The sequence below is a fragment of the Scardinius erythrophthalmus genome, assembly GCF_964197995.2.
Source record: "Scardinius erythrophthalmus genome assembly, chromosome: 2".
NCBI classification, from domain to species: domain Eukaryota; kingdom Metazoa; phylum Chordata; class Actinopteri; order Cypriniformes; family Leuciscidae; genus Scardinius; species Scardinius erythrophthalmus.
Genome location: NC_138222.1, coordinates 67,636,692 through 67,655,777, shown reverse-complemented (window position 1 = coordinate 67,655,777; position 19,086 = coordinate 67,636,692). Strand labels below are relative to the sequence as shown.

Sequence of the window (19,086 nt, the reverse complement as noted above, 5' to 3'; positions counted from 1 at the left end):
TCAAAATTGCTGAATAACTTACCATCAGAGATTTCAGTATAGAGATAAAGGTTAGGATCATAATTTTTCCATGACCTCCATGAGTGTTTCCATGTATTTTGTTGAGATGTTTTTTCTTGTATAGCCTATTGTATATTTGTTTTTTGTATTCATTGATATTAATCTATTACTAGTTTTCCCAAGTGCATGGAAGTGTATGTATTAAAATGGATCTAAAATATGTTATAAACAATTCTTATTTTGTATTTGGTTCAGTTTGTTTATTATAATAGAAGATAATGGTAACCATAGTAACAACATGAAATTAATCATTTAAAAGAATAATTTTTGGCTCTTGGAGGCACCCAAAGTGGTTCCACACAGTGCATTATATAAGAGTTCCTCAGGACCCCTGTGTGGTTCCTCAGAGAACCGGCCCTTTTTAAAGGGTCCTAGAGGATCTACAGACGGTTCCGCCGGTGTGGCAAAGTGAAGAACCCCAAAAGGTTTCTCCAGGCACCTTTAATTTTTACAGTGTGGCTTGTGAATTGTTACAAAAGTGCCTGTTGACTTAATTTTAAAACATTATGTACTGTATGTACACAGTGAAAAACGGTACTGTGAAGGTGTTCCACTAACCGGCACTTTATTAGCTGAGGGCATGCTTTCTTTAATGCATGAATACAGATGTGACAAAAAGCATATGGAACTTATTCCCTCTGAAGCAGTGTTCCCGTTGGGACACTTTGAGTGTAACACCGTCCCCAGGCCTGTGTGTGTGTCTGTTGCTATGACAACCCCAATTGACAGATTGACAACAGGTGTGGGGAATTCACTCTGAGAGTTTGGGTGAGGCTCCGTCAGCATTTGAGAGAGTATAAAAAGCAAGAGAAAGAGACTGTTGGGGTGGTTCTCCCCCGTGAGAAGTTGTTTTATCGGGTGGTTGCAGTTATTGGTAGTGATGGCCATATCGAGGCCTCGTGAAGCAATGAAACAGTTGAACCAAATGTGCCATATTGTGTCAGGCTTCGAATCAATCCGACACCCGTCTCAACGGTGACACCTAGTGGTCACTTGCAGGTGTTGATCTGAAACAACCTTGACGAGCCATTAAAAAAAAATGTGTTGTTTTTTTTATTATTATAATTTTCTAATATGTGAAGCTTGTAACCTACAGGCTCCTCACTGTGCATAAAGTTATTTTGTCCTGCAAAATGAATATTAATAAAAGAAATCAAGCCACAATGTCTCACTTTTTTAGAGATTTTTATTCAAAAATATTAATTTCTCTGCTGTGGAAGGACTTAGACTACTTCTTTTTTTACAGATAATTTCTCCAGCCTTTGAAAAAATCCTCTCACAAGGGACACTTGTTGCTGGCATGCAAAGATATATATATATATATTTTAATATATTGTTTTTGGTGATTTTCCTTTTATTGTGACAGGACAGAGAGATGACAAAAAAACGAGGCGGGAAAAGTCCACAAGCCGGGACTCGAACTCGGGACGCCCGAGTGCAAAGGCGCTACGTGTCAGCGCACTGACCACGAGGCCATTGGCGCCGACTGCAAAGAATGAATTTTTTAGCTAGGACATTCAAATGAGGAAAGATTACTGCTATCTCTTTCCAGTTTCATTTAAATTCCAGTTAAATTTAAATGTAAGCCTAAATAGCCTATAGGCTAACTAATCAAATCGCATATCACCCGCTATCTCAAAATCAAACTCCTCTCACAAAACCCACGAGGTCAATATGCGTTGATTTCACTTTTATACAGATGTGCGACTGTGTGGTCTGTTCCCGACCCTGTCAATCAAACGCTGATTCGGCGGACCACACCTGATGAAACACTTAGTGAAACACTTCGAGGCTTCGTTTGGCCATAGTCACGTGACATGGGTGTTTTGAATCACGCTTCGGATCAGTGTTTCGAAACATCTGCGCTTCTGGATCTCGCAAAGCTTCGGAACGACTGTTTCGCGTCAGCCATCCTTAGTTATTGGAGTGCTGGTGAATGAAGAGGAGAGTGTTGACTTGATGAGGGACTCGAGGGCAACAGAGGGAAAGTGAAATACCCCGTTTGCATTGGAGAGGAGCTAAGTAACCGAGAACTGAGTCTCGTAATTGCACGTATTCGACACTGAATTGGATGTGCTTTGGAGTGTTTGGATCACGATCATACATATCACTGAGTGGATTGTACTGATTCATTACCGACCTCTTATCTCTTCCTCCATTATAAATGGTGATGTGAACTCTGCCTGTGTCTGTGAAGACAAACATCCCGAAACATCCTTTGCAGCATTGATCGCAGCCCCCTCGGACAGAGACCCAAGGGTGAGTGCTGGCTTTAAATTGCACTTCGTGAAGTGAGTTTGCAGTGCCTAAAATTGACGTTTTCCCCCCACATTATATGCTTGAAGTGGAATTGCCGTGTGTGTGGAAGATACATTTCTTTTTGCCGTGCACTCTCCATGTATCATGCTGGTCTACTGTCAATAATGAGAGCTCAGTGACATTGATCTGTTCTAACTGTCTGGATGTTGAGGAATTATCATCTGGGATTTGAATTAACCCCTCTGTTTGCGCTAATAGGAGAGGAGATGCCCTGTTGAAATGTTCACTGTCTGTCTCAGTAAAAGTCCTGTACAGCCTGTCGACTTCGAGTCTGCGGTATCCCTGCAACTCATCTATGCTGGGAGAAGTAACTGTCCCTCTGTCACGAACGTGAGGCTGGCACGCTCTGTCTGAAATATCCACTCTGTCTGTGTCAGAAGAAGCACCGTTCGCCCGTCGACTTCGAGTCTGCTGTATTCCCTGCAACTCGTCTGTATTGTGAGAAGTGTTCGTTCTTCCAACGCATGTGAACTGTATACTTGTCTGAAGCATTCATTCTGTTTGTCTCAGTAGAAGCCCCGTTGCCACCTGTCGACTTGAGTCTGCTGCATCTTTTGTAGCCCACCTGTGCTGGGAGAAGTAACTGTCCCTCTGTCGCGAACGTGAGGCTGGCACGCTCTGTCTGAAATATCCATTCCGTCTGTGTCAGGAGAAGTCCCGTTCAGCTTGTTGACTTCGAGTCTGCTGCATCCTCGTAGCCCACCCGTACTGTGAGAAGTGGTTGTCCCTCTTAGAAAAAGCGTGAGAGCTGTAAGTCCTGTTTGAAGCATTCATTCTGTCTGTCTCAGAAGAAGTCCCGTGCAGCCTGTCGACTTCGAGTCTGCTGCATCCCCGCAATCCACCAGTACTGGAGAAGTGCCCGTCCCTCTGCAACGAACGTGAAGACTGCACACTCTGTCTGAAACATCCAGTCTGCCTGTCTCAGGAGAAACCCCGTTCAGTCGTCGACTGAGTCTGTGGCATACCGGCGGCCCACCGGTGTTGTGAGCAGTGGCCGTCCTCCTTCAACGAACGTGAGATCTGCACCCTTCGTTTGCAGCTTGCTCATTCTGTCTGTCTCGGAAGAAGCCCCATACAGCCGTCGACTTCGAGTCTGTTATCATCTTGTAACCCACCTGTACTGGAGAAGTGTCCGCCCCCCTCTGCGAGCGTGAGAACAGTGTGCCGTGTTGGAGTCGCCATTCCGTGTGTCCCCTACCTATTTACTCACCGGCTTGCCGTGTACCTGCTTAAAGTCCTGCTCTGGTGTTACAAGGAAAGTAGAAGAGTTTGACCACACCTCTCCCAAGAAGACTTCCCTGGCTATCCCACCTTAAGACCGTGTACCTGCCGTATACGTACCTGACTGGCATCCACCCGCCACAAATTCCGCAAAAATTGCGAAAGACCTACCTTACTACCTGTTCGCCGTCCATTCACTGAAGGGTCCGCACGGAGGAAGAGGGTGGGAGAGCCCCGGCCGCTGCACCATTCACCCTCGATCCCTGAGGGCAACAAGGAAGAAGATTTTAGATTAGGATTTTTAATTTGCTTTTACTTTGAAATAAAACTTGTTAAATTTATTCTCTGTCTCCGACTCCTCCCTCTGATACGCTCCTCGAGGTGGTCCTGGTTCAGGGGTGGGTGCAGTCTAGCTTGGCCCATCCCGACCTGTGACATTGAGTGTTTATACTGTCCAGCTCATTGCTGCTGTTGGGATATTTTAACAATGGTTTAATAAATGTTGGAAATTGACATAATAGCAACTCATTATTTGAAGCTGTTCACACTTCCAAAACAAAGAAAAGGAAAATTGGTCAAAATTAATAAATCAGAGGACATTAACTAGTGTTTTTTCATTTAAATGTTACCTATTTTAATTAAGTCTAATGTGTATAATATGCTGATATTTTTGACATTGATTGTACTTAATTTATTGGCTTTTTTTCTGAAAATGCTACTTAATCTTTTCACATACATTGAAATTCTCTCTCTCTCTCTCTCTCTCTCTCTCTCTCTCAGGTAACATTTTACATATATGATGGGTAAGATTAATGGTATAAGTTATCATCTCATACAACTATTTTAAGTGTAACCATAACCATATTTTGTCATTAAACCTTTTCAATTACAAATAATGTGCTAACTAATTTTGATTTGGTATTGACTTTGAAGTGCTACATATTGCAATACAATATTGTCACTCTCTATAGCAACACTCTCCCACATATTAAAGGGATACTCCACTTTTTTTGGAAATAGGCTCATTTTACAACTCTCCCAGAGTTAAACAGTTGAGTTTTACCGTTTTCGAATCCATTCAGCCGATCTCCGGGTCTAGCGGTACCACTTTTAGCATAGCTTAGCATAGATCATTGAATCGGACAAGACCATTAGCATCCCTCTCAAAAAAATGACCAAAGAGTTTCGATAGTTTTCCTATTTAAAACTTGACTCTTCTGTAGTTACATCATGTACTAAGACCGACGGAAAATGAAAAGTTAGGAAAGTTAGAAAGTTAGCTAGGAACTATACTCTCATTCCTGCGTAATAATCAAGAAACTTTGCTGCCGTACCATGAGTCCAGCAGGCGTAATGATATGACGCAGCGCCTGAAACTGGTCCCCAGCTCGGTAACTTCCAACGTGACCGGGACTAAGTTTGTCTAACCTATTAGACCTATTTTCAGGCGCTGCGTCATATCATTACCATTACATTATATTAAACATTGTGCATTATTAATATTAATCATGAACCTGTATATAGTAGTTCTTATAGTCTTCTGTGAGGTATGAAAAATAGTAGTTATTGATTAGCTAATAGTGAACTACCACATTCATACTTATTAATTCGTTAATCAGAGTTTCTTGTTAGTTAATAGTTACTAGAGTGTTAATAATGCATTACTCATTTGTTCCTGTGTAGTATTAAAATACTTTAAAGAACAGACTTAACTTTGGCCTCTTTTTAAAGAGAACACTTAACTATAACTATTATTACACTTAACACTTAACTATTATTATACACAGCAAAAGTACATATGTCCCACTATACAGAAAGTTGAAGTAACCTTAAATCAGTAGGCGCGTTTCCATTACAGATTTGCGCAAAAGTTTTGCGATTTTTTTCTAAATGTCGAGAAAAAACTATTGCGAAATGACGCAGTTTCCATTAACCGATGTTATATGACTAAAACTTAATTTTTTCCTCTTGCGATCATTAAGTAATTCCAAAAATCATGGCAACGGACGTTGGTAGGTTTATGTCTGTCACTGCACTGGCCATTATTATTTATCGAAGGAGACGTATGTGTGTTTTCCAAGCATTAATGGTAAGGAAAGACCCTTTATACTTGTGAGAGGCTTTTTGAGGTTTAGAATCCATTATTCCTGTAATTCTTTTGTCTTTTATAAATTTAATAAAGAACTCTGTCTCGTATTCTGTCCAAGCGCACCATATCATCTACGTCAAGTGACATGTAAATGCACAAAAACTGTTTCCATTGCAGTTTTGCGAAATATTTCTTTTTCGAATTGCCTGAAAAACCCCCTCATGCGAGCATAAAAAACTTTTTTGCGATAAATGGGAGTTTTTCCGAAAATTACGTGTTTCCATTGGGCGTGTTTTCAATTCGCAATTTCAATTTGCGCAATTTGAAGGGTAATGGAAACGCGGCTATTGTTAAACTTAGTGAGGTAATTATGTGATTAATTAACATCTCACTATTGTTACCATTTACAACCTGAATTATATTATATGAATTAAATTATATATTTAATGATTCATATTCATGTGAAGATCTACAATAAGTAACCATTCTCACTAGACAAAACATACACTGAATTTGTAGGAGGTGTAATAAGTAACAATAAGTAATAAGTACAATAAGTAACCATTCTCACCAGCACCATGAAAACAAAAAAGGAGAAACAAAACCATACAAATTTTCACAACAATAACAACACAAACCCTGGAATGAACACAATACATTTAACTAAATTTAGAGTCATGGATAAGTTTTAGTTAATGCAAAATAATTTTATCACATTGATCAAGACATCCCGTTTCCCTATGTCCCCTCTAAGACATCAAAGTTGGTACAGTCTCATTTCCTTTAGAATTCCCATAAACAGATCAACTTCCTTTCTGAATCTCATTGTCACTCGGCTGGTCCACTCCCACGACACACCAGGTACTAAACATTTCAAGTCATCTTAATTACAAAATGAACTTTAACAGTTTGAGCTATGTTTTTATAAATCACATTTTAGCCAAAGAGGAATTTTAACTGGTTTTAATGTTTTAGCCTTAAGCCAAATAACTAAGCCTGTGCACGGACTCAGTACAATGACAAATAAAGATCTTAAACCAAACCAATATAGTAATGTACTTTTATTTATTGATCAAATGCAAAGATGAATATTTAAGAATTGTGTGGCTTAAATCCTGGCCATCTCACACTGTCACAACATTTGTCCTGTTATGAGATATTTTATGACTCATTTTCTATTGTCTCACAGTTCCTTTTATTTTATGATATTTATCTCTTTGTTTTTCCATATCTATCTTATTGTGCAGAAACAAAGAAGAGACACCAGCACGAGTGCCTTTCCTGAAGATCCTCCATTTCTAGATTGCAGGGAACCAGAACCTCCCCCTAAGAAGCACAAGTACCAGCAAAGCTTGAAAGCCCTCATTCCGTTCCTTTTTGGCTCACAGTAAAACAGATTCTCAACATATTTGTAAGACTTGAATTTCCTGCTAGCTGAGATAAAAGACACCCTGCAATAAAGCAACAAAATGTACCCTGGACAGGAGATCACAATGTAAGAGCACAGGACATTGTCTTGTCCAAACTTTTCTCCTTCCTTATCTCTGCATCCCCCTCTCCCTCCTCAAGTCACCAAAAGTTCACTGAGATTGTCTATATATCACATATGATGTATCTTGTGAATCTATTGTTTTTTCCTTTTCATGTTTGGCATCATTTTAAGTGTCTCAGTGCGATTGGTAAAATGGTCTTAATTTCATTGCAGTCATTGGTTTAATGAGAAAGATTGAGAACTTAGGAGACCTGTTCTCCTCTCTGGGTGATGTCTCTTCAAGATATCTCCCGAAACCAGGTGTTACCCCCTGGGGGACATGAATTCACCCAAAACAAACTCTAAAAAAAAAAATATATATATTTGTATAACCCTTTTGTTCTGGTCTGGGTATTTAAGGGGAAGTGGCAAAGCAGTCTTGGGGAACCTGTAACCAGGATCATCCCCATGTAGTGCTGTGTCCGTGTCTTCCACACTCACACGCCACTGTGTGTCTCTGTCAGGAATGCATTTCTTACTCTTGGAGTAATATTTGAGCGAGTGATGTCATGTATTTATTATTTCTGAATTGGCTTTTAATCATTTACTTGTGTAATTGGCATGACAAATTTTTTACCTGACAAAAGAATGTTACTCTTGATTTATTCTGAAGTTTTCTGAACTCATTATTGTAGTAGATTATGAGGAGGCTGGTGCTCCCGCAGCTCTGTGTCCAGGATAGGTCAAACTAAAGGCGCATATGAACAGAGCAGTAGGCATGAATGAATAATTGAAAATATGGATACTCAGAATAATCAAATATCTAAATTAAGTCATAATCAATATTTATCACTATTTTCTAATAAGAAACACAATCTAAATTTGATTATCATTTGAAATTGGAGTCAGATTAAATGCAGAGCTAAAGTAATATTGAAACTAAATTCTAATAAATTAAGTGAACTTCACTGGAGCGCTGAAAAGACATACACACATTATCCCTTCGCCCACACCGCTGGACCAATGGGTGGTCTTTGCATATTATAAGCATATATTTTTGATTTCAGTAATGAAAGTGATCTGTCCATTTCATCAAATGTACATTTTCTAACTTTGCACAGCTCACACCCAGTTGATGACGCTGGTTTCTTCTCCTTCACAACATTTGCATGGATGACACCCATGATGTGGAGGCTCTTTAGGAATGGGTTAAATGAGGACTTTCCCTCGCTCTCGCCTCATGATGGAGCCCACATCAATGGAGAGAGGTATTCTCTTCATAATCTTTCATTTAAATCTTAGCTTAGTTCAGGAAGTCTCGACAGGATGAGTTGCTGCAGTGTAGCACTTTAACTCACACGTTAACTCGTTGTCTTAGGTCTAAGGATGTTTTTCTGAATCCAGGATGAGTCTTGGAGAATGTACAGTATTTGTGGGCAAAAAAACAACTATCTTCAAAAAATGAAAAGAGGTTGTGATTTCTGTTGTGTTCAGGTTCCAGAGACTGTGGGACGAAGAAGTTGCCCGTGTGGGCCTGGAGAAGGCATCTCTTCCTGCTGTGGTCATTCGTTTTCAGAAGACAAGATTAATAGTGTCATTCTTGGCTTCAATCCTATTTACTTTTGCTGTATTTATTGGGCCGGTATGTAAAATTTGTATCATTCAGTTGAATAATCAATAAAACATATTGTTTTATTTTCCTTAAAGGGTTAGTTCACCCAACAATTATTCAATAATTTACTCACCCTCCAGCCATCCTGGGTGTATGTGTCTCTTTTTCTTTCAGCCAAACACAATAAGAGTTATATTAAAAAAAATATCATGGCTCTTCAAAGCTTTATAATGGGAGTGAATGGTAACTGAGATTTTGAAGCCCCAAAAAGTGCATCCACCCCTCATAAAAAGTAATCCATACGGCTCCAGGTTAATAACTGATATGACTGGAAAATTTGGGTGAACTAATGCTTTAAAGTGCTTTCTAGTTTATAAAGTCAATCCCCTTTTGAGGGACCCACTTGTAAAAATATAGTAGCATCTGTATATTTTCATGTATAAATAACCATAACAAAAATATGAAGCATGATATTATAAAGGCATGCTATTTCCTTAATTAAATAATTTATATTGTCAAGTAGAATAAAATAGTTCCAATTAAATCTGAAACTGCATTCAGTGCTGTTTTTGTTCCTGCCTCACATCATGGGTCTGTTTTGAATGTTATTTTTACATTTGGTGTGTCTTCTAGTCAGTTCTAGTGTATGAAATCCTGAACTACGTGGAACAGCCTGAGACACACACACTGTTGCACGGCGTTGGCGTGTGCGTGGCTCTGTTCGCGTCTGAATTCAGCAAGGCATTTTTTGTGTCGCTCATGTGGGCTGTGAATTTGCGTACCGCTGTGAGAGTGAAGGGAGCATTCAACATGCTTGCTTTCAAGAAGATCATCTCTCTCAGGAATCTCACCAGCATCAGTGTAGGAGAGGTAAACCAGTGAACACTGCCACTTTACTGTCTGCTCAATCTATTTATTGGTACTCTAAATAATTTGTATTTATTTACTCTAGTACTCCAACCACTTTTTAATTACCTAAATTATATACAGGCTTGGGAGGGTTACTTTAAAAATGTATTCCGTTACAGTTACAAATTACTTCCTAAAAAAAGTATTCAGTAACGTAATCCAAGTACTATAATATGAAAGTAATGTAACTGATTACTTTTGGATTACTTCAAGGTCACGTATATAAATAAAGTCAAGCAAGAAGAAATATTATTAAAAAAAAATATATATATATTTTTTTTATTTATTAAGGATTTGGTCCAGTGTACAATATTTACAAAATATGCACACAGGCCTGAATATATATATTTATGTAAAGGGCTATACAGACATCTAGTGGCTAATGTATGCTATTTTGTTTTATTTTTGACTAATTTTTAACAAAAAAATAAAAACACAACATTTAGTTGTGTAAAATAGTTTATTTTAAAATAGGCTTACATGTTGACTAAAGCCGTGATCTTTTTTAATTTGCCTGACTGAACTTGGGGCGTTGGCAGGAGTTCCCCTGCGTTACCTAGACAGCGAACATCCCGTTACGCGAGAAAAGATTAAGAAAGGACATTTTGGGTACTAAAAAAGCTTCTCTGCTAATTTCTACAAAACAGCAGCGGAATTTCCATGAATTAAAAGCAATTTTACCCGCAGGCAGCATCGTTTCTACTAGCAGTGATTCAATCTGCGTCTGAGGAGATTGTAGAAAGCTGTTATTTGCACATGCACCAGCGCGTGGCACACCTGAGTCATTACTGGCAACAGAACAAGGAACTACTGTATAATCAAGCAGCGCTTAATATAGTGTTATTATGCCAAAATACTTATTTATTTAGTTTCAAATGAAACCATTGTAATCCTGAAAGTATTCCCCCTTTTTTCAAAATGTAACGTCTCGGTTACGGATGTAACCCTCGTTCCCTGAGTAGGGAACGGAGACGTTACGTCGGATGACGACGATTGGGGTTTCGCTTAGAAAGCCTCTCACCTTCGAGTATATAAAACGAGCCAATGGCAATGAAATGCCATGGGTCTGCGGAATTTGCATAGCGTATCTCCGCCCACCGCAGGGGGTATATAAGGAAGTACGCTGCAATATGCAGATATGTCTTCGCTGAGGAGCCGAGACTGAACTCAGGCGTTTTCCAGCGATACAGCGGAAGTGGCAGGAAGACGTAACGTCTCCGTTCCCTACTCAGGGAACGAGGGTTACATCCGTAACCGAGACGTTCCCTTTCGTGGTCACTCCGAGTTACGTCGGATGACGACGATTGGGGTTCCAGTCTAATCACGCCACCTCGGCTGTCATCCAGTGCCCTGCGTAAGTCTGAGCTCCCTGTTGTGAGAATAGCACGAACGAAGGAGTCCTACTTAACACAGGAATACCAAGGTACACTGGGAAGCATATCTCAGGAGAAATATGCAATTATGCCCAACCATTAAGGGGGGGACTTGAGAGACACATATGACCCAGAGGGATGCATATGGGGTATCACTGAGGTGTCCAGCCGCAGGTGGAATATTTAAACCCCAGGGGGGCAAGGTGGCTTGCCAAGGGAAAGACACACGCTCAAAAGAGACTTACAGTGGAATACACATGTGGGGGTCGCCCAAAGGGGGGACCATGCACATGGAGGCACCTAGTCAAGCGCAAGAGCTGTGTTATGGCAGATTGGCATAACTCAGGCGTTGACGTAACCAGTGCTGGAGGAACTCAGAGCTTATCAGACTCACCTGAGAAGATGATCGCACGTATCCCGTCCGTGGAGAGGAATGGCGAGCAAGCGAAGACACCTGAGCAGAATCTAGTACCGGCTGGTTGAAGCGAGTACATGAGAAGAAACTGGCTCTACTCGGAGATTATAGAATCTCGCGAATGTGTTGGGTGTCGCCCAGCCTGCAGCTCTACAAATGTCTGTTAGCGAGGTGCCATGCGCTAGAGCCCAAGAGGAAGCCACACTACGAGTGGAGTGGGCTTTCACACCAAGGGGGCATTGACGACCTTGCTGCTGGTATGCCAAAGCAATGGTATCCACTATCCAGTGAGATAACCTTTGCTTTGAGAGAGCCTTTCCCTTCAGCTTCCCACCATAACAGACAAAGAGCTGGTCTGAGGTCCTGAAACACCGCGTTCTGTCTACGTAAGCACGAAGGGCGCGTACTGGACAGAGCAGTGCCAAGGCTGGGTCTGCCTCCTCCAAGGGCAGCGCTTGCAGGTTCACTACCTGGTCTCGAAAGGGTGTGGTAGGAACCTTGGGCACGTATCCAAGCCGGGGTCTCAGGATCACGTGAGAGTTAGCTGGCCCGAATTCCAGGCACGCTTCGTCAACCGAAAATGCCTGCAGGTCCCCTACCCTCTTGATGGAGGCCAATGCAACCAGGAGCGCTGTCTTTATTGACAGGAACTTAAGCTCCACTGACTGTAAAGGCTCAAATGGAGCACTCTGCAGGGCAGTTAGAACCACTGAGAGGTCCCAAGAGGGTGCGAAGGGAGGACGAGGAGGATTTAGTCTCCTCGCTCCCCTCAGGAACCTGACGATCAGGTCGTGCTTACCCAGAGACTTACCATCAACTGCTTCGTGATGTGCGGCAATGGCGGCAACATACACTTTCAGGGTGGAGGGAGACAGCCTTCGCTCCAACCCTTCTTGCAGGAAGGAAAGCACAACACTGATCGGCATTTCGTGGGTTCTTGATGTTTAGAAGAACACCAGTTGACGAAGAGGTTCCACTTCAACGCATAGGCATGTCTCGTGGACGGTGCTCAAGCGGAAGTGATGGTAGCCACCACCGCAGGTGGTAGGGTACTCAAACCTGCCTCGTCCCGTCCAGGAGCCACACGTGGAGGTTCCAAAGATCGGGACGAGGGTGCCAAAGGGTGCCCCGTCCCTGAGAAAGGAGGTCCTTTCTCAGAGGAATTGGCCAGGGAGGTGCTGTCGCGAGGAGTACTAGTTCGGAGAACCAGGTCCGGTTGTGCCAATACGGGGCAACCAAAATGACCTGCTCCTCGTCCTCCCTGATCTTGCGCAAGGTCTGCGCAAGAAGGCTCACTGGGGGAAACGCCTACTTGCGTAGGCCCCGCGGCCAGCTGTGCGCCAGTGCATCCGTGCCGAGCGTGCCCTCGGTCAGGGAATAAAACAAGTCGCAATGGGACGAGTCGTGGGAGGCAAACAGGTCTACCTGTGCGTCGCCGAACTGATCCCAAATCAGCTGGACCGTCTGGGGATGGAGCCGCCATTCTCCAGCGAGAGGCCGAACTCGAGACAGCTCGTCGGCCGCCTGGTTCAGGTGTCCCGGGATATAAATGGCTCGAAGCGACCTCAGATGCTTCTGACTCCATATGAGGAGGTGGCGAGCGAGTTGCGACATACGGCGGAAGCGTAGACCACCTTGATGGTTGATGTACGCTACTGTCGCGGTATTGTCTGATCGGACTAGTACGTGCTGACCCCTGAGCAGCGCACGGAAGCGGTGCAGGGTGAGACGCACAGCCAGCAACTCGAGGCAATTGACATGCCAAAGGCGCTGGGGTCCTATCCAGGAGCCCGCGGCAGCATGACCATTGCGCATGGCGCCCCAGCCCGTGGTGGAAGCATCTGTTGATACAACAATATGCCGGGAAACTCGTTCTAAGGGCCTTCCGGCCCGTAGAAACTTGAGGTTCGTCCACGGGGTGAAGGTCTGACGGCAGGCTGGAGTCACTGGGACTCGAAGCGTGCCGTGTTGCCATGCCCACCTCGGGACTCGATCGCGAAGCCAAAGCTGAAGCGGTCTCATATGAAGCAATCCCAGCGGCGTTACTGCGGCTGCGGATGCCATATGCCCCAGGAGCCTCTGAAATAGTTTCAGTGGAACCGCACTCTTGCCCTCGAATTGGCGAAGACAAGTCAGCAGTGACTGCGCGCGCTCGCTCGTAAGCTGCGCGCACATGGCGACCGAGTCGATCTCCATACCGAGAAAAGAGATCCTCTGCACGGGGCAGAGTTTGCTCTTCTCCCAGTTGACCCGAAGGCCCAGACGAGCTAGGTGCCGGAGCACTAGGTCCCTGTGTTCGCAAACCTGGTCTCGAGAGTGAGCTAGGATTAGCCAGTCGTCGAGATAGTTCAGGATGCGAACCCCGTGTTCCCGGAGGGGAACAAGGGCTGCCTCGACGACCTTCGTAAAGACGTGAGGAGACAGGGCTAGCCCGAAAGGGAGAACCGCGTACTGGTATGCCTGCCCCTCGAAAGCAAACCGTAGAAACGGTCTGTGTCGAGGTAAAATGGAGACATGGAAGTAGGCGTCCTTCAGGTCGATCGCTGCAAACCAATCCCGCGGCCGTACACACTGGAGGATGTGTTTGGCCGTTAGCATCTTGAACGGCAGCCTGTGAAGGGAGTGGATCAAGACGCGCAGGTCGAGGATTGGCCGTAACCCACCGGACTTCTTGGGTACAATGAAGTAAGGGCTGTAGAAGCCGGACTTCATCTCGGCTGGAGGGACAATCTCGATCGCACCCTTCGCCAGTAGGGTGGCGACCTCCGCTCTCATGACAGGGGCATTGCCCCCGACCATAGTGAAGTGGACTCCCCTGAAGCGGGGAGGAGATATCGCGAACTGAATCGCGTAGCCGAATCTAATGGTTCTCGCGACCTAGCGGGACAGTCTGGGAAGCTCTAGCCAGGCCTCCAGAAAGTGCACCAGCGGGGTCATACGAACCACAGACGTACCGTCGGTGGGGCAGCGAGGCGGAATGACCGGCACCGGCGAGGGTGGCATAGCGGCCCTGTGCGGGGGCACGGTCATAAACCGCGTCCTGCCAGAGGAGGCCAGGGGAGGGCGCGCGTCCCACGGGGGCGTGCTCTGGCAGGGGTCTGGCGACAGAGGGGGGATGAGAGGAGCGTGGCCCGTGGGCGGCGCGTGCTGTCATCCACTGCCTCTTAAAGCTCAGAGAAAGAGCATCAGTTCTTTTAGAACAAGATTCTCCCCCAGCCCTCCACTGGGGGAAGGAGTGGTCCTGTTCCCAACTCCCCGAAGAACTGAGCCCTAACTCCAAGCTGCCCATCTCAGGAGTGCTGCTTAGCCAGGTGTTAGCCGGCTAAGGGGCAGAGACAGGCGGTGCCAGCCTCCAGCGACCTCCTCGTGCTCGGACCGGTGAAGGCTCGAGGGAAGGAGCCGCAAGGAGGTGGCGTCGGCGGGAAGCGGACTAAGCAGACCACACCAACGGATGACCGTCAGTGCAGAGCCTCAGTCCGCTTCTGGAGTGATCGAAGACTGTTGGGCGCAGTCCTCAACCACACCGCCGACCAGGCTGCCCGCCTCAAGGGTGCTGCTTAGGCTGACGTGGCAGTCTAAGGGGCGGAGACGGGCAGCGCCACCCTCCTGCGACTTCCTCCTACTCAGAGCTGGTGAAGGCCCGAGGGGAGCAGCCGCATGGAGGGGGCCTTGGCGGGAAGAAGACTAAGGAGACCGCACGGATGGATGACCATCGGTACAGAACCTGAGTCTGCTTCAGGTGGCCGAAGCCACGCCGCCAAAGAGCTCAGCCTGGGACATGGGGGAGCTGAGAAAATGAATTCTCAGACCCTACCACATCAACCTGGCTAAGCCCATGTCTGGACCACATAGTGGACATCACCTGACCCAGGATCACACAGGTACCGATGTCGCCCGAGAGCGAGGTCAGTAGTGTGCGCGGCGGAACAACCAGGCCGGTCATGGGAGGCATAGCGTCCCAGCATAGGGGCGTGGTTAAAATTTTCCGCGTTCTGCCAGGGTTGGCCAGGGAAGGACTAGCGTTCCACTGCGGCCGGTTCGACAGAACTCCCGGGACAGCACTGCATCGAAGGCGCAGGCGACACACAGTACTGCATGACCGTGCCATGATAGTGACAGGGAACATACAGACCATGATCGCCGTGCGATCGAAAGCAGCGAAGGCGGAGGACACCCGCGAGCCGCGAAAGTCACGTGGAGTCTCGCGCAGCGCAGGCGTCCTGATGCACGTCCGGGAGAAGCTTACAGCGCTCGGGGGGAGGGCGGGGCCACTCCAGCCGATGCTTTCAGCTGCCCGGGAAAGCATGGCTGACAGCTCTGGATCGGTCCCGGCAACGATGGCACTCCCGTGGGAGGCAACGCAGTCGAAACTTCATTTCCAGAGGAATCAAGCCCGCCTTGTGATGCTGTGAGTGCATGGTCTGCGATGTGGAGGGGGGTGTGGCCCGAGGAATTGACTCGTCGGTTGTTGTGCCACACCAAACCCTCAGATCACCCTGGCCACCAGCCAAAGTATCCCTTCTCGAGGAAGAGATAAATTGGGGTGTGGCAGAGGGGACTCTACTCACATGGAGATCATTGAGTCTTGATCTATAAACATTGCGATGGTCATGTTCCCGCAATGAAAACATGACTCATCAACGAGCGCTGCCAAGCGTGATTAAGCCCAACACGCAAAACAGCGCTCGCGACCGTTAGGCAGATGACCGCACAGTGCGCACACACATCCAGAAAATACACGGGCGAACCGTCTTGAAAAAGACGTGCCGCGTGCAGCTCTTTTAGAGAGTGGAAAAGCTCAGCAGAGTGCTGAAGCGCCCAGGGAGAAACACACTCACTGTCGGCAGATTACTGCACAAATCAGCAGCAGGAAATGCGATCTCGCTGGAAAGCGCCGTCACACAAACACACTGAAGAGCCGCTCGTCTCGAAGAGATTTGAGATGACACTCAAAAGGCTTGTGGAGTGAAGTAGTGAACTTGGCTCCGAAGCGAAAACATATCTGCATATTGCAGCGTACTTCCTTATATACCCCCTGCGGTGGGCGGAGATACGCTATGCAAATTCCGCAGACCCATGGCATTTCATTGCCATTGGCTCGTTTTATATACTCGAAGGTGAGAGGCTTTCTAAGCGAAACCCCAATCGTCGTCATCCGACGTAACTCGGAGTGACCACGAAAGGGAACTATAATCTGATTACAACGTTTTTTGACGTAACTGTAACGGATTACAGTTATTGGATTTTTGTATCCTGATTACATAACGGCGTTACATGTATTCCGTTACTCCCCAACCCTGATTATATATATATATATATATATATATATATATATATATATATATATATATATATATATATATATATATATATATATATATAATACAAATAGTGTTTGTCATAAACTGTTGTGTGCATTATTTCTGTGTTTTGTTTCAGACTATAAACGTGTTGACGAGTGATGGTCATCGGATGTTTGAGGCAGTCCTGTTTGGAACATTTCTGCTGTTTGTTCCCTTTCTACTGATCATATGTTTCATATATGCTTGCTTTATTCTGGGATACACGGCACTAATTGGAATTTTGGTCTACCTGGTGTTCCTACCAATACAGGTGTGATGGTCTTTTCTGTTTTGTGTAACACATCTTCGAGATCTACCCGTCTCGGTAATATTTAGTATTTTCCCTGTCTGTTTGTATGTGTGCGCTATAGTTATTAATTGCCAGGCTGATTGGTGTGTTCAGAAGGCGGACGGTATCTGTGACAGACAGACGTGTTCGCACAATGAATGAGGTTCTGACCTGCATCAAGCTCATTAAGATGTATGCGTGGGAGGAGTCTTTTGAGAAAACAATCACAGGTTGTCCGTCTGTCCGTATTTTACTCATGACTCGGTGAAATGCTGTGTTTTCTCTTACCCATTCTTTCCTTGCTTTTTTTTTTTTTCGGCTATAGATATTAGGAAAAATGAGAAGTTGCTATTACAAAAGGCTGGTTATGTTCAGAGTTTAAACAGAGTCTTAACAATGATAGCCCCCACACTGGCAACCGTCCTCACCTTCATTGTCCACATTGCACTGAATCTGCCTCTTCAACCTTCTACTGTGAGTGCAAAAAAAGGCTTATAATTTGCTTTAAAATGGATACGTTTACACTACCGTTCAAAAGTTAGGGATCAAAAAGAAATGAACTTGTATTACTTTTTTTTCTTTTTTCAAATAAATGCTTTTCTTTGGAACTTTCTATTCATCAATGAATCCTAAAATACAGTATAACGGTTTTCAACACTGATGATAATAAGAAATGTTTCTTGAGCACCAAATCAGCTCATTAGAATGATTTCTGAAACCGCTTTGCCATCACAACAATAAATTACATTTGAAAATGTATAAAAAAAAGCTATATTAAATTGTAGTAATATTTCACAATATTATTGTTTTACTGTTTTTTTGTTTTGTTTGTTTGTTTGTTTGTTTTAATCAAATAAATGCAGCCCTTGTTAGCATAAGTGACTTCTTTCAAAACCAGTAAAAATCTTACTAACCCAAAACTTTTGCATGGTAGTGTACATGTGTAAAACGTCATTACTTATACATTGATTGATCGATTTATTGTTTTTATTTTGTATTTGAATAATTCTGTTCAAAGCACTGTTCTGTCCTAACTGGCTTAACTGTTGTAATTCCCTACATCACGTAAACTGGCAAATGACTCTGATGTACTTGAAACTTTGATGAAAGAGGTGAGTTTTCTGTTTCCCCACAGGCGTACACTATCATCTCTGTATTTAACTGCATGAAGATATCTATGGGCTTGTTGCCTTTCTCTGTTAAAGCTGTTGCTGAGGCTAAAGTGGCTCTGGCGAGACTCAAGGTTGGACTCATTCGCGGGTTTCTCTCAATCAAACTCAAAGATAACTTTCTCTCATTTAAAGAGTTCCTCCTTTTCCCTACAAATGTGAACCTTTGACCCCATTATCTGCTCTAATTAGGTATTGGTTTATAGGACATATTGGGATAGATGTGAATATTGTTCATATGTATAACTTATAAAGATAAGTGTGTGGAAAACATATTTTCACGTGCTGTAACTTGATTCTCTAAAGTGTATCAATCACGTCTTTTACATTGAATTCCTGATTTGCCTCTGCAGTACGATGCAAATAACAGAATATTTAATGATAATGCATCTCTACAGAAACTTATGTTGGTACAGAACCCCAAAGGTTATCTTACCCAGGATAAAAATATGGACTTGGCGCTGGTCATGGAAAAGGCCTCATTCTCTTGGAGCCTGCCAGATGACATGAACACCACTGAAAGACCACAAGATCCCTCTCAAAGCGCCACACACCAGTCACACTCCCAACCTTCAATCAGAAGCATCAGCTTCACTCTTTCAAAGGTGTGATATGAATATATTATAATGTGAGGCACTATATGTGTCCTGACACTACAAGAGACTAATTATTCTCTCTTTTCAATTATAGGGAAGTCTGCTAGGAGTGTGTGGCAGTGTTGGAAGTGGAAAAACCTCTTTGATATCAAGTATTCTTGAGCAGGTGTGGCACCACCTGTCTTTTCTACGTCCAAGACACATGTGATGAGGTGTGACTG

At 44.3% G+C, this 19,086-nt stretch overlaps 1 protein-coding gene across 1 annotated transcript in view; it reads left to right on the top strand.

Annotated features, from left to right (window-relative positions):
- Window positions 1–940: 940 nt before the first annotated feature.
- The window catches only part of LOC308705917 (ATP-binding cassette sub-family C member 12-like), a gene marked incomplete at both ends in the record, with an annotated part of 45,179 nt that continues 27,033 nt past the window's right edge, over window positions 941–19,086 (top strand). Inside the window, 15 exons of the mRNA XM_081391215.1 lie at window positions 941–1,035; window positions 2,258–2,319; window positions 3,029–3,089; window positions 3,168–3,257; window positions 3,305–3,392; window positions 6,937–7,076; window positions 8,282–8,428; window positions 8,655–8,802; window positions 9,406–9,642; window positions 16,909–17,082; window positions 17,183–17,330; window positions 17,426–17,574; window positions 18,236–18,343; window positions 18,668–18,874; window positions 18,960–19,031. Coding sequence (XP_081247341.1) covers window positions 941–1,035; window positions 2,258–2,319; window positions 3,029–3,089; window positions 3,168–3,257; window positions 3,305–3,392; window positions 6,937–7,076; window positions 8,282–8,428; window positions 8,655–8,802; window positions 9,406–9,642; window positions 16,909–17,082; window positions 17,183–17,330; window positions 17,426–17,574; window positions 18,236–18,343; window positions 18,668–18,874; window positions 18,960–19,031 — 1,926 coding nt within the window. The remainder of the gene's footprint in view (window positions 1,036–2,257; window positions 2,320–3,028; window positions 3,090–3,167; window positions 3,258–3,304; window positions 3,393–6,936; window positions 7,077–8,281; window positions 8,429–8,654; window positions 8,803–9,405; window positions 9,643–16,908; window positions 17,083–17,182; window positions 17,331–17,425; window positions 17,575–18,235; window positions 18,344–18,667; window positions 18,875–18,959; window positions 19,032–19,086) is intronic.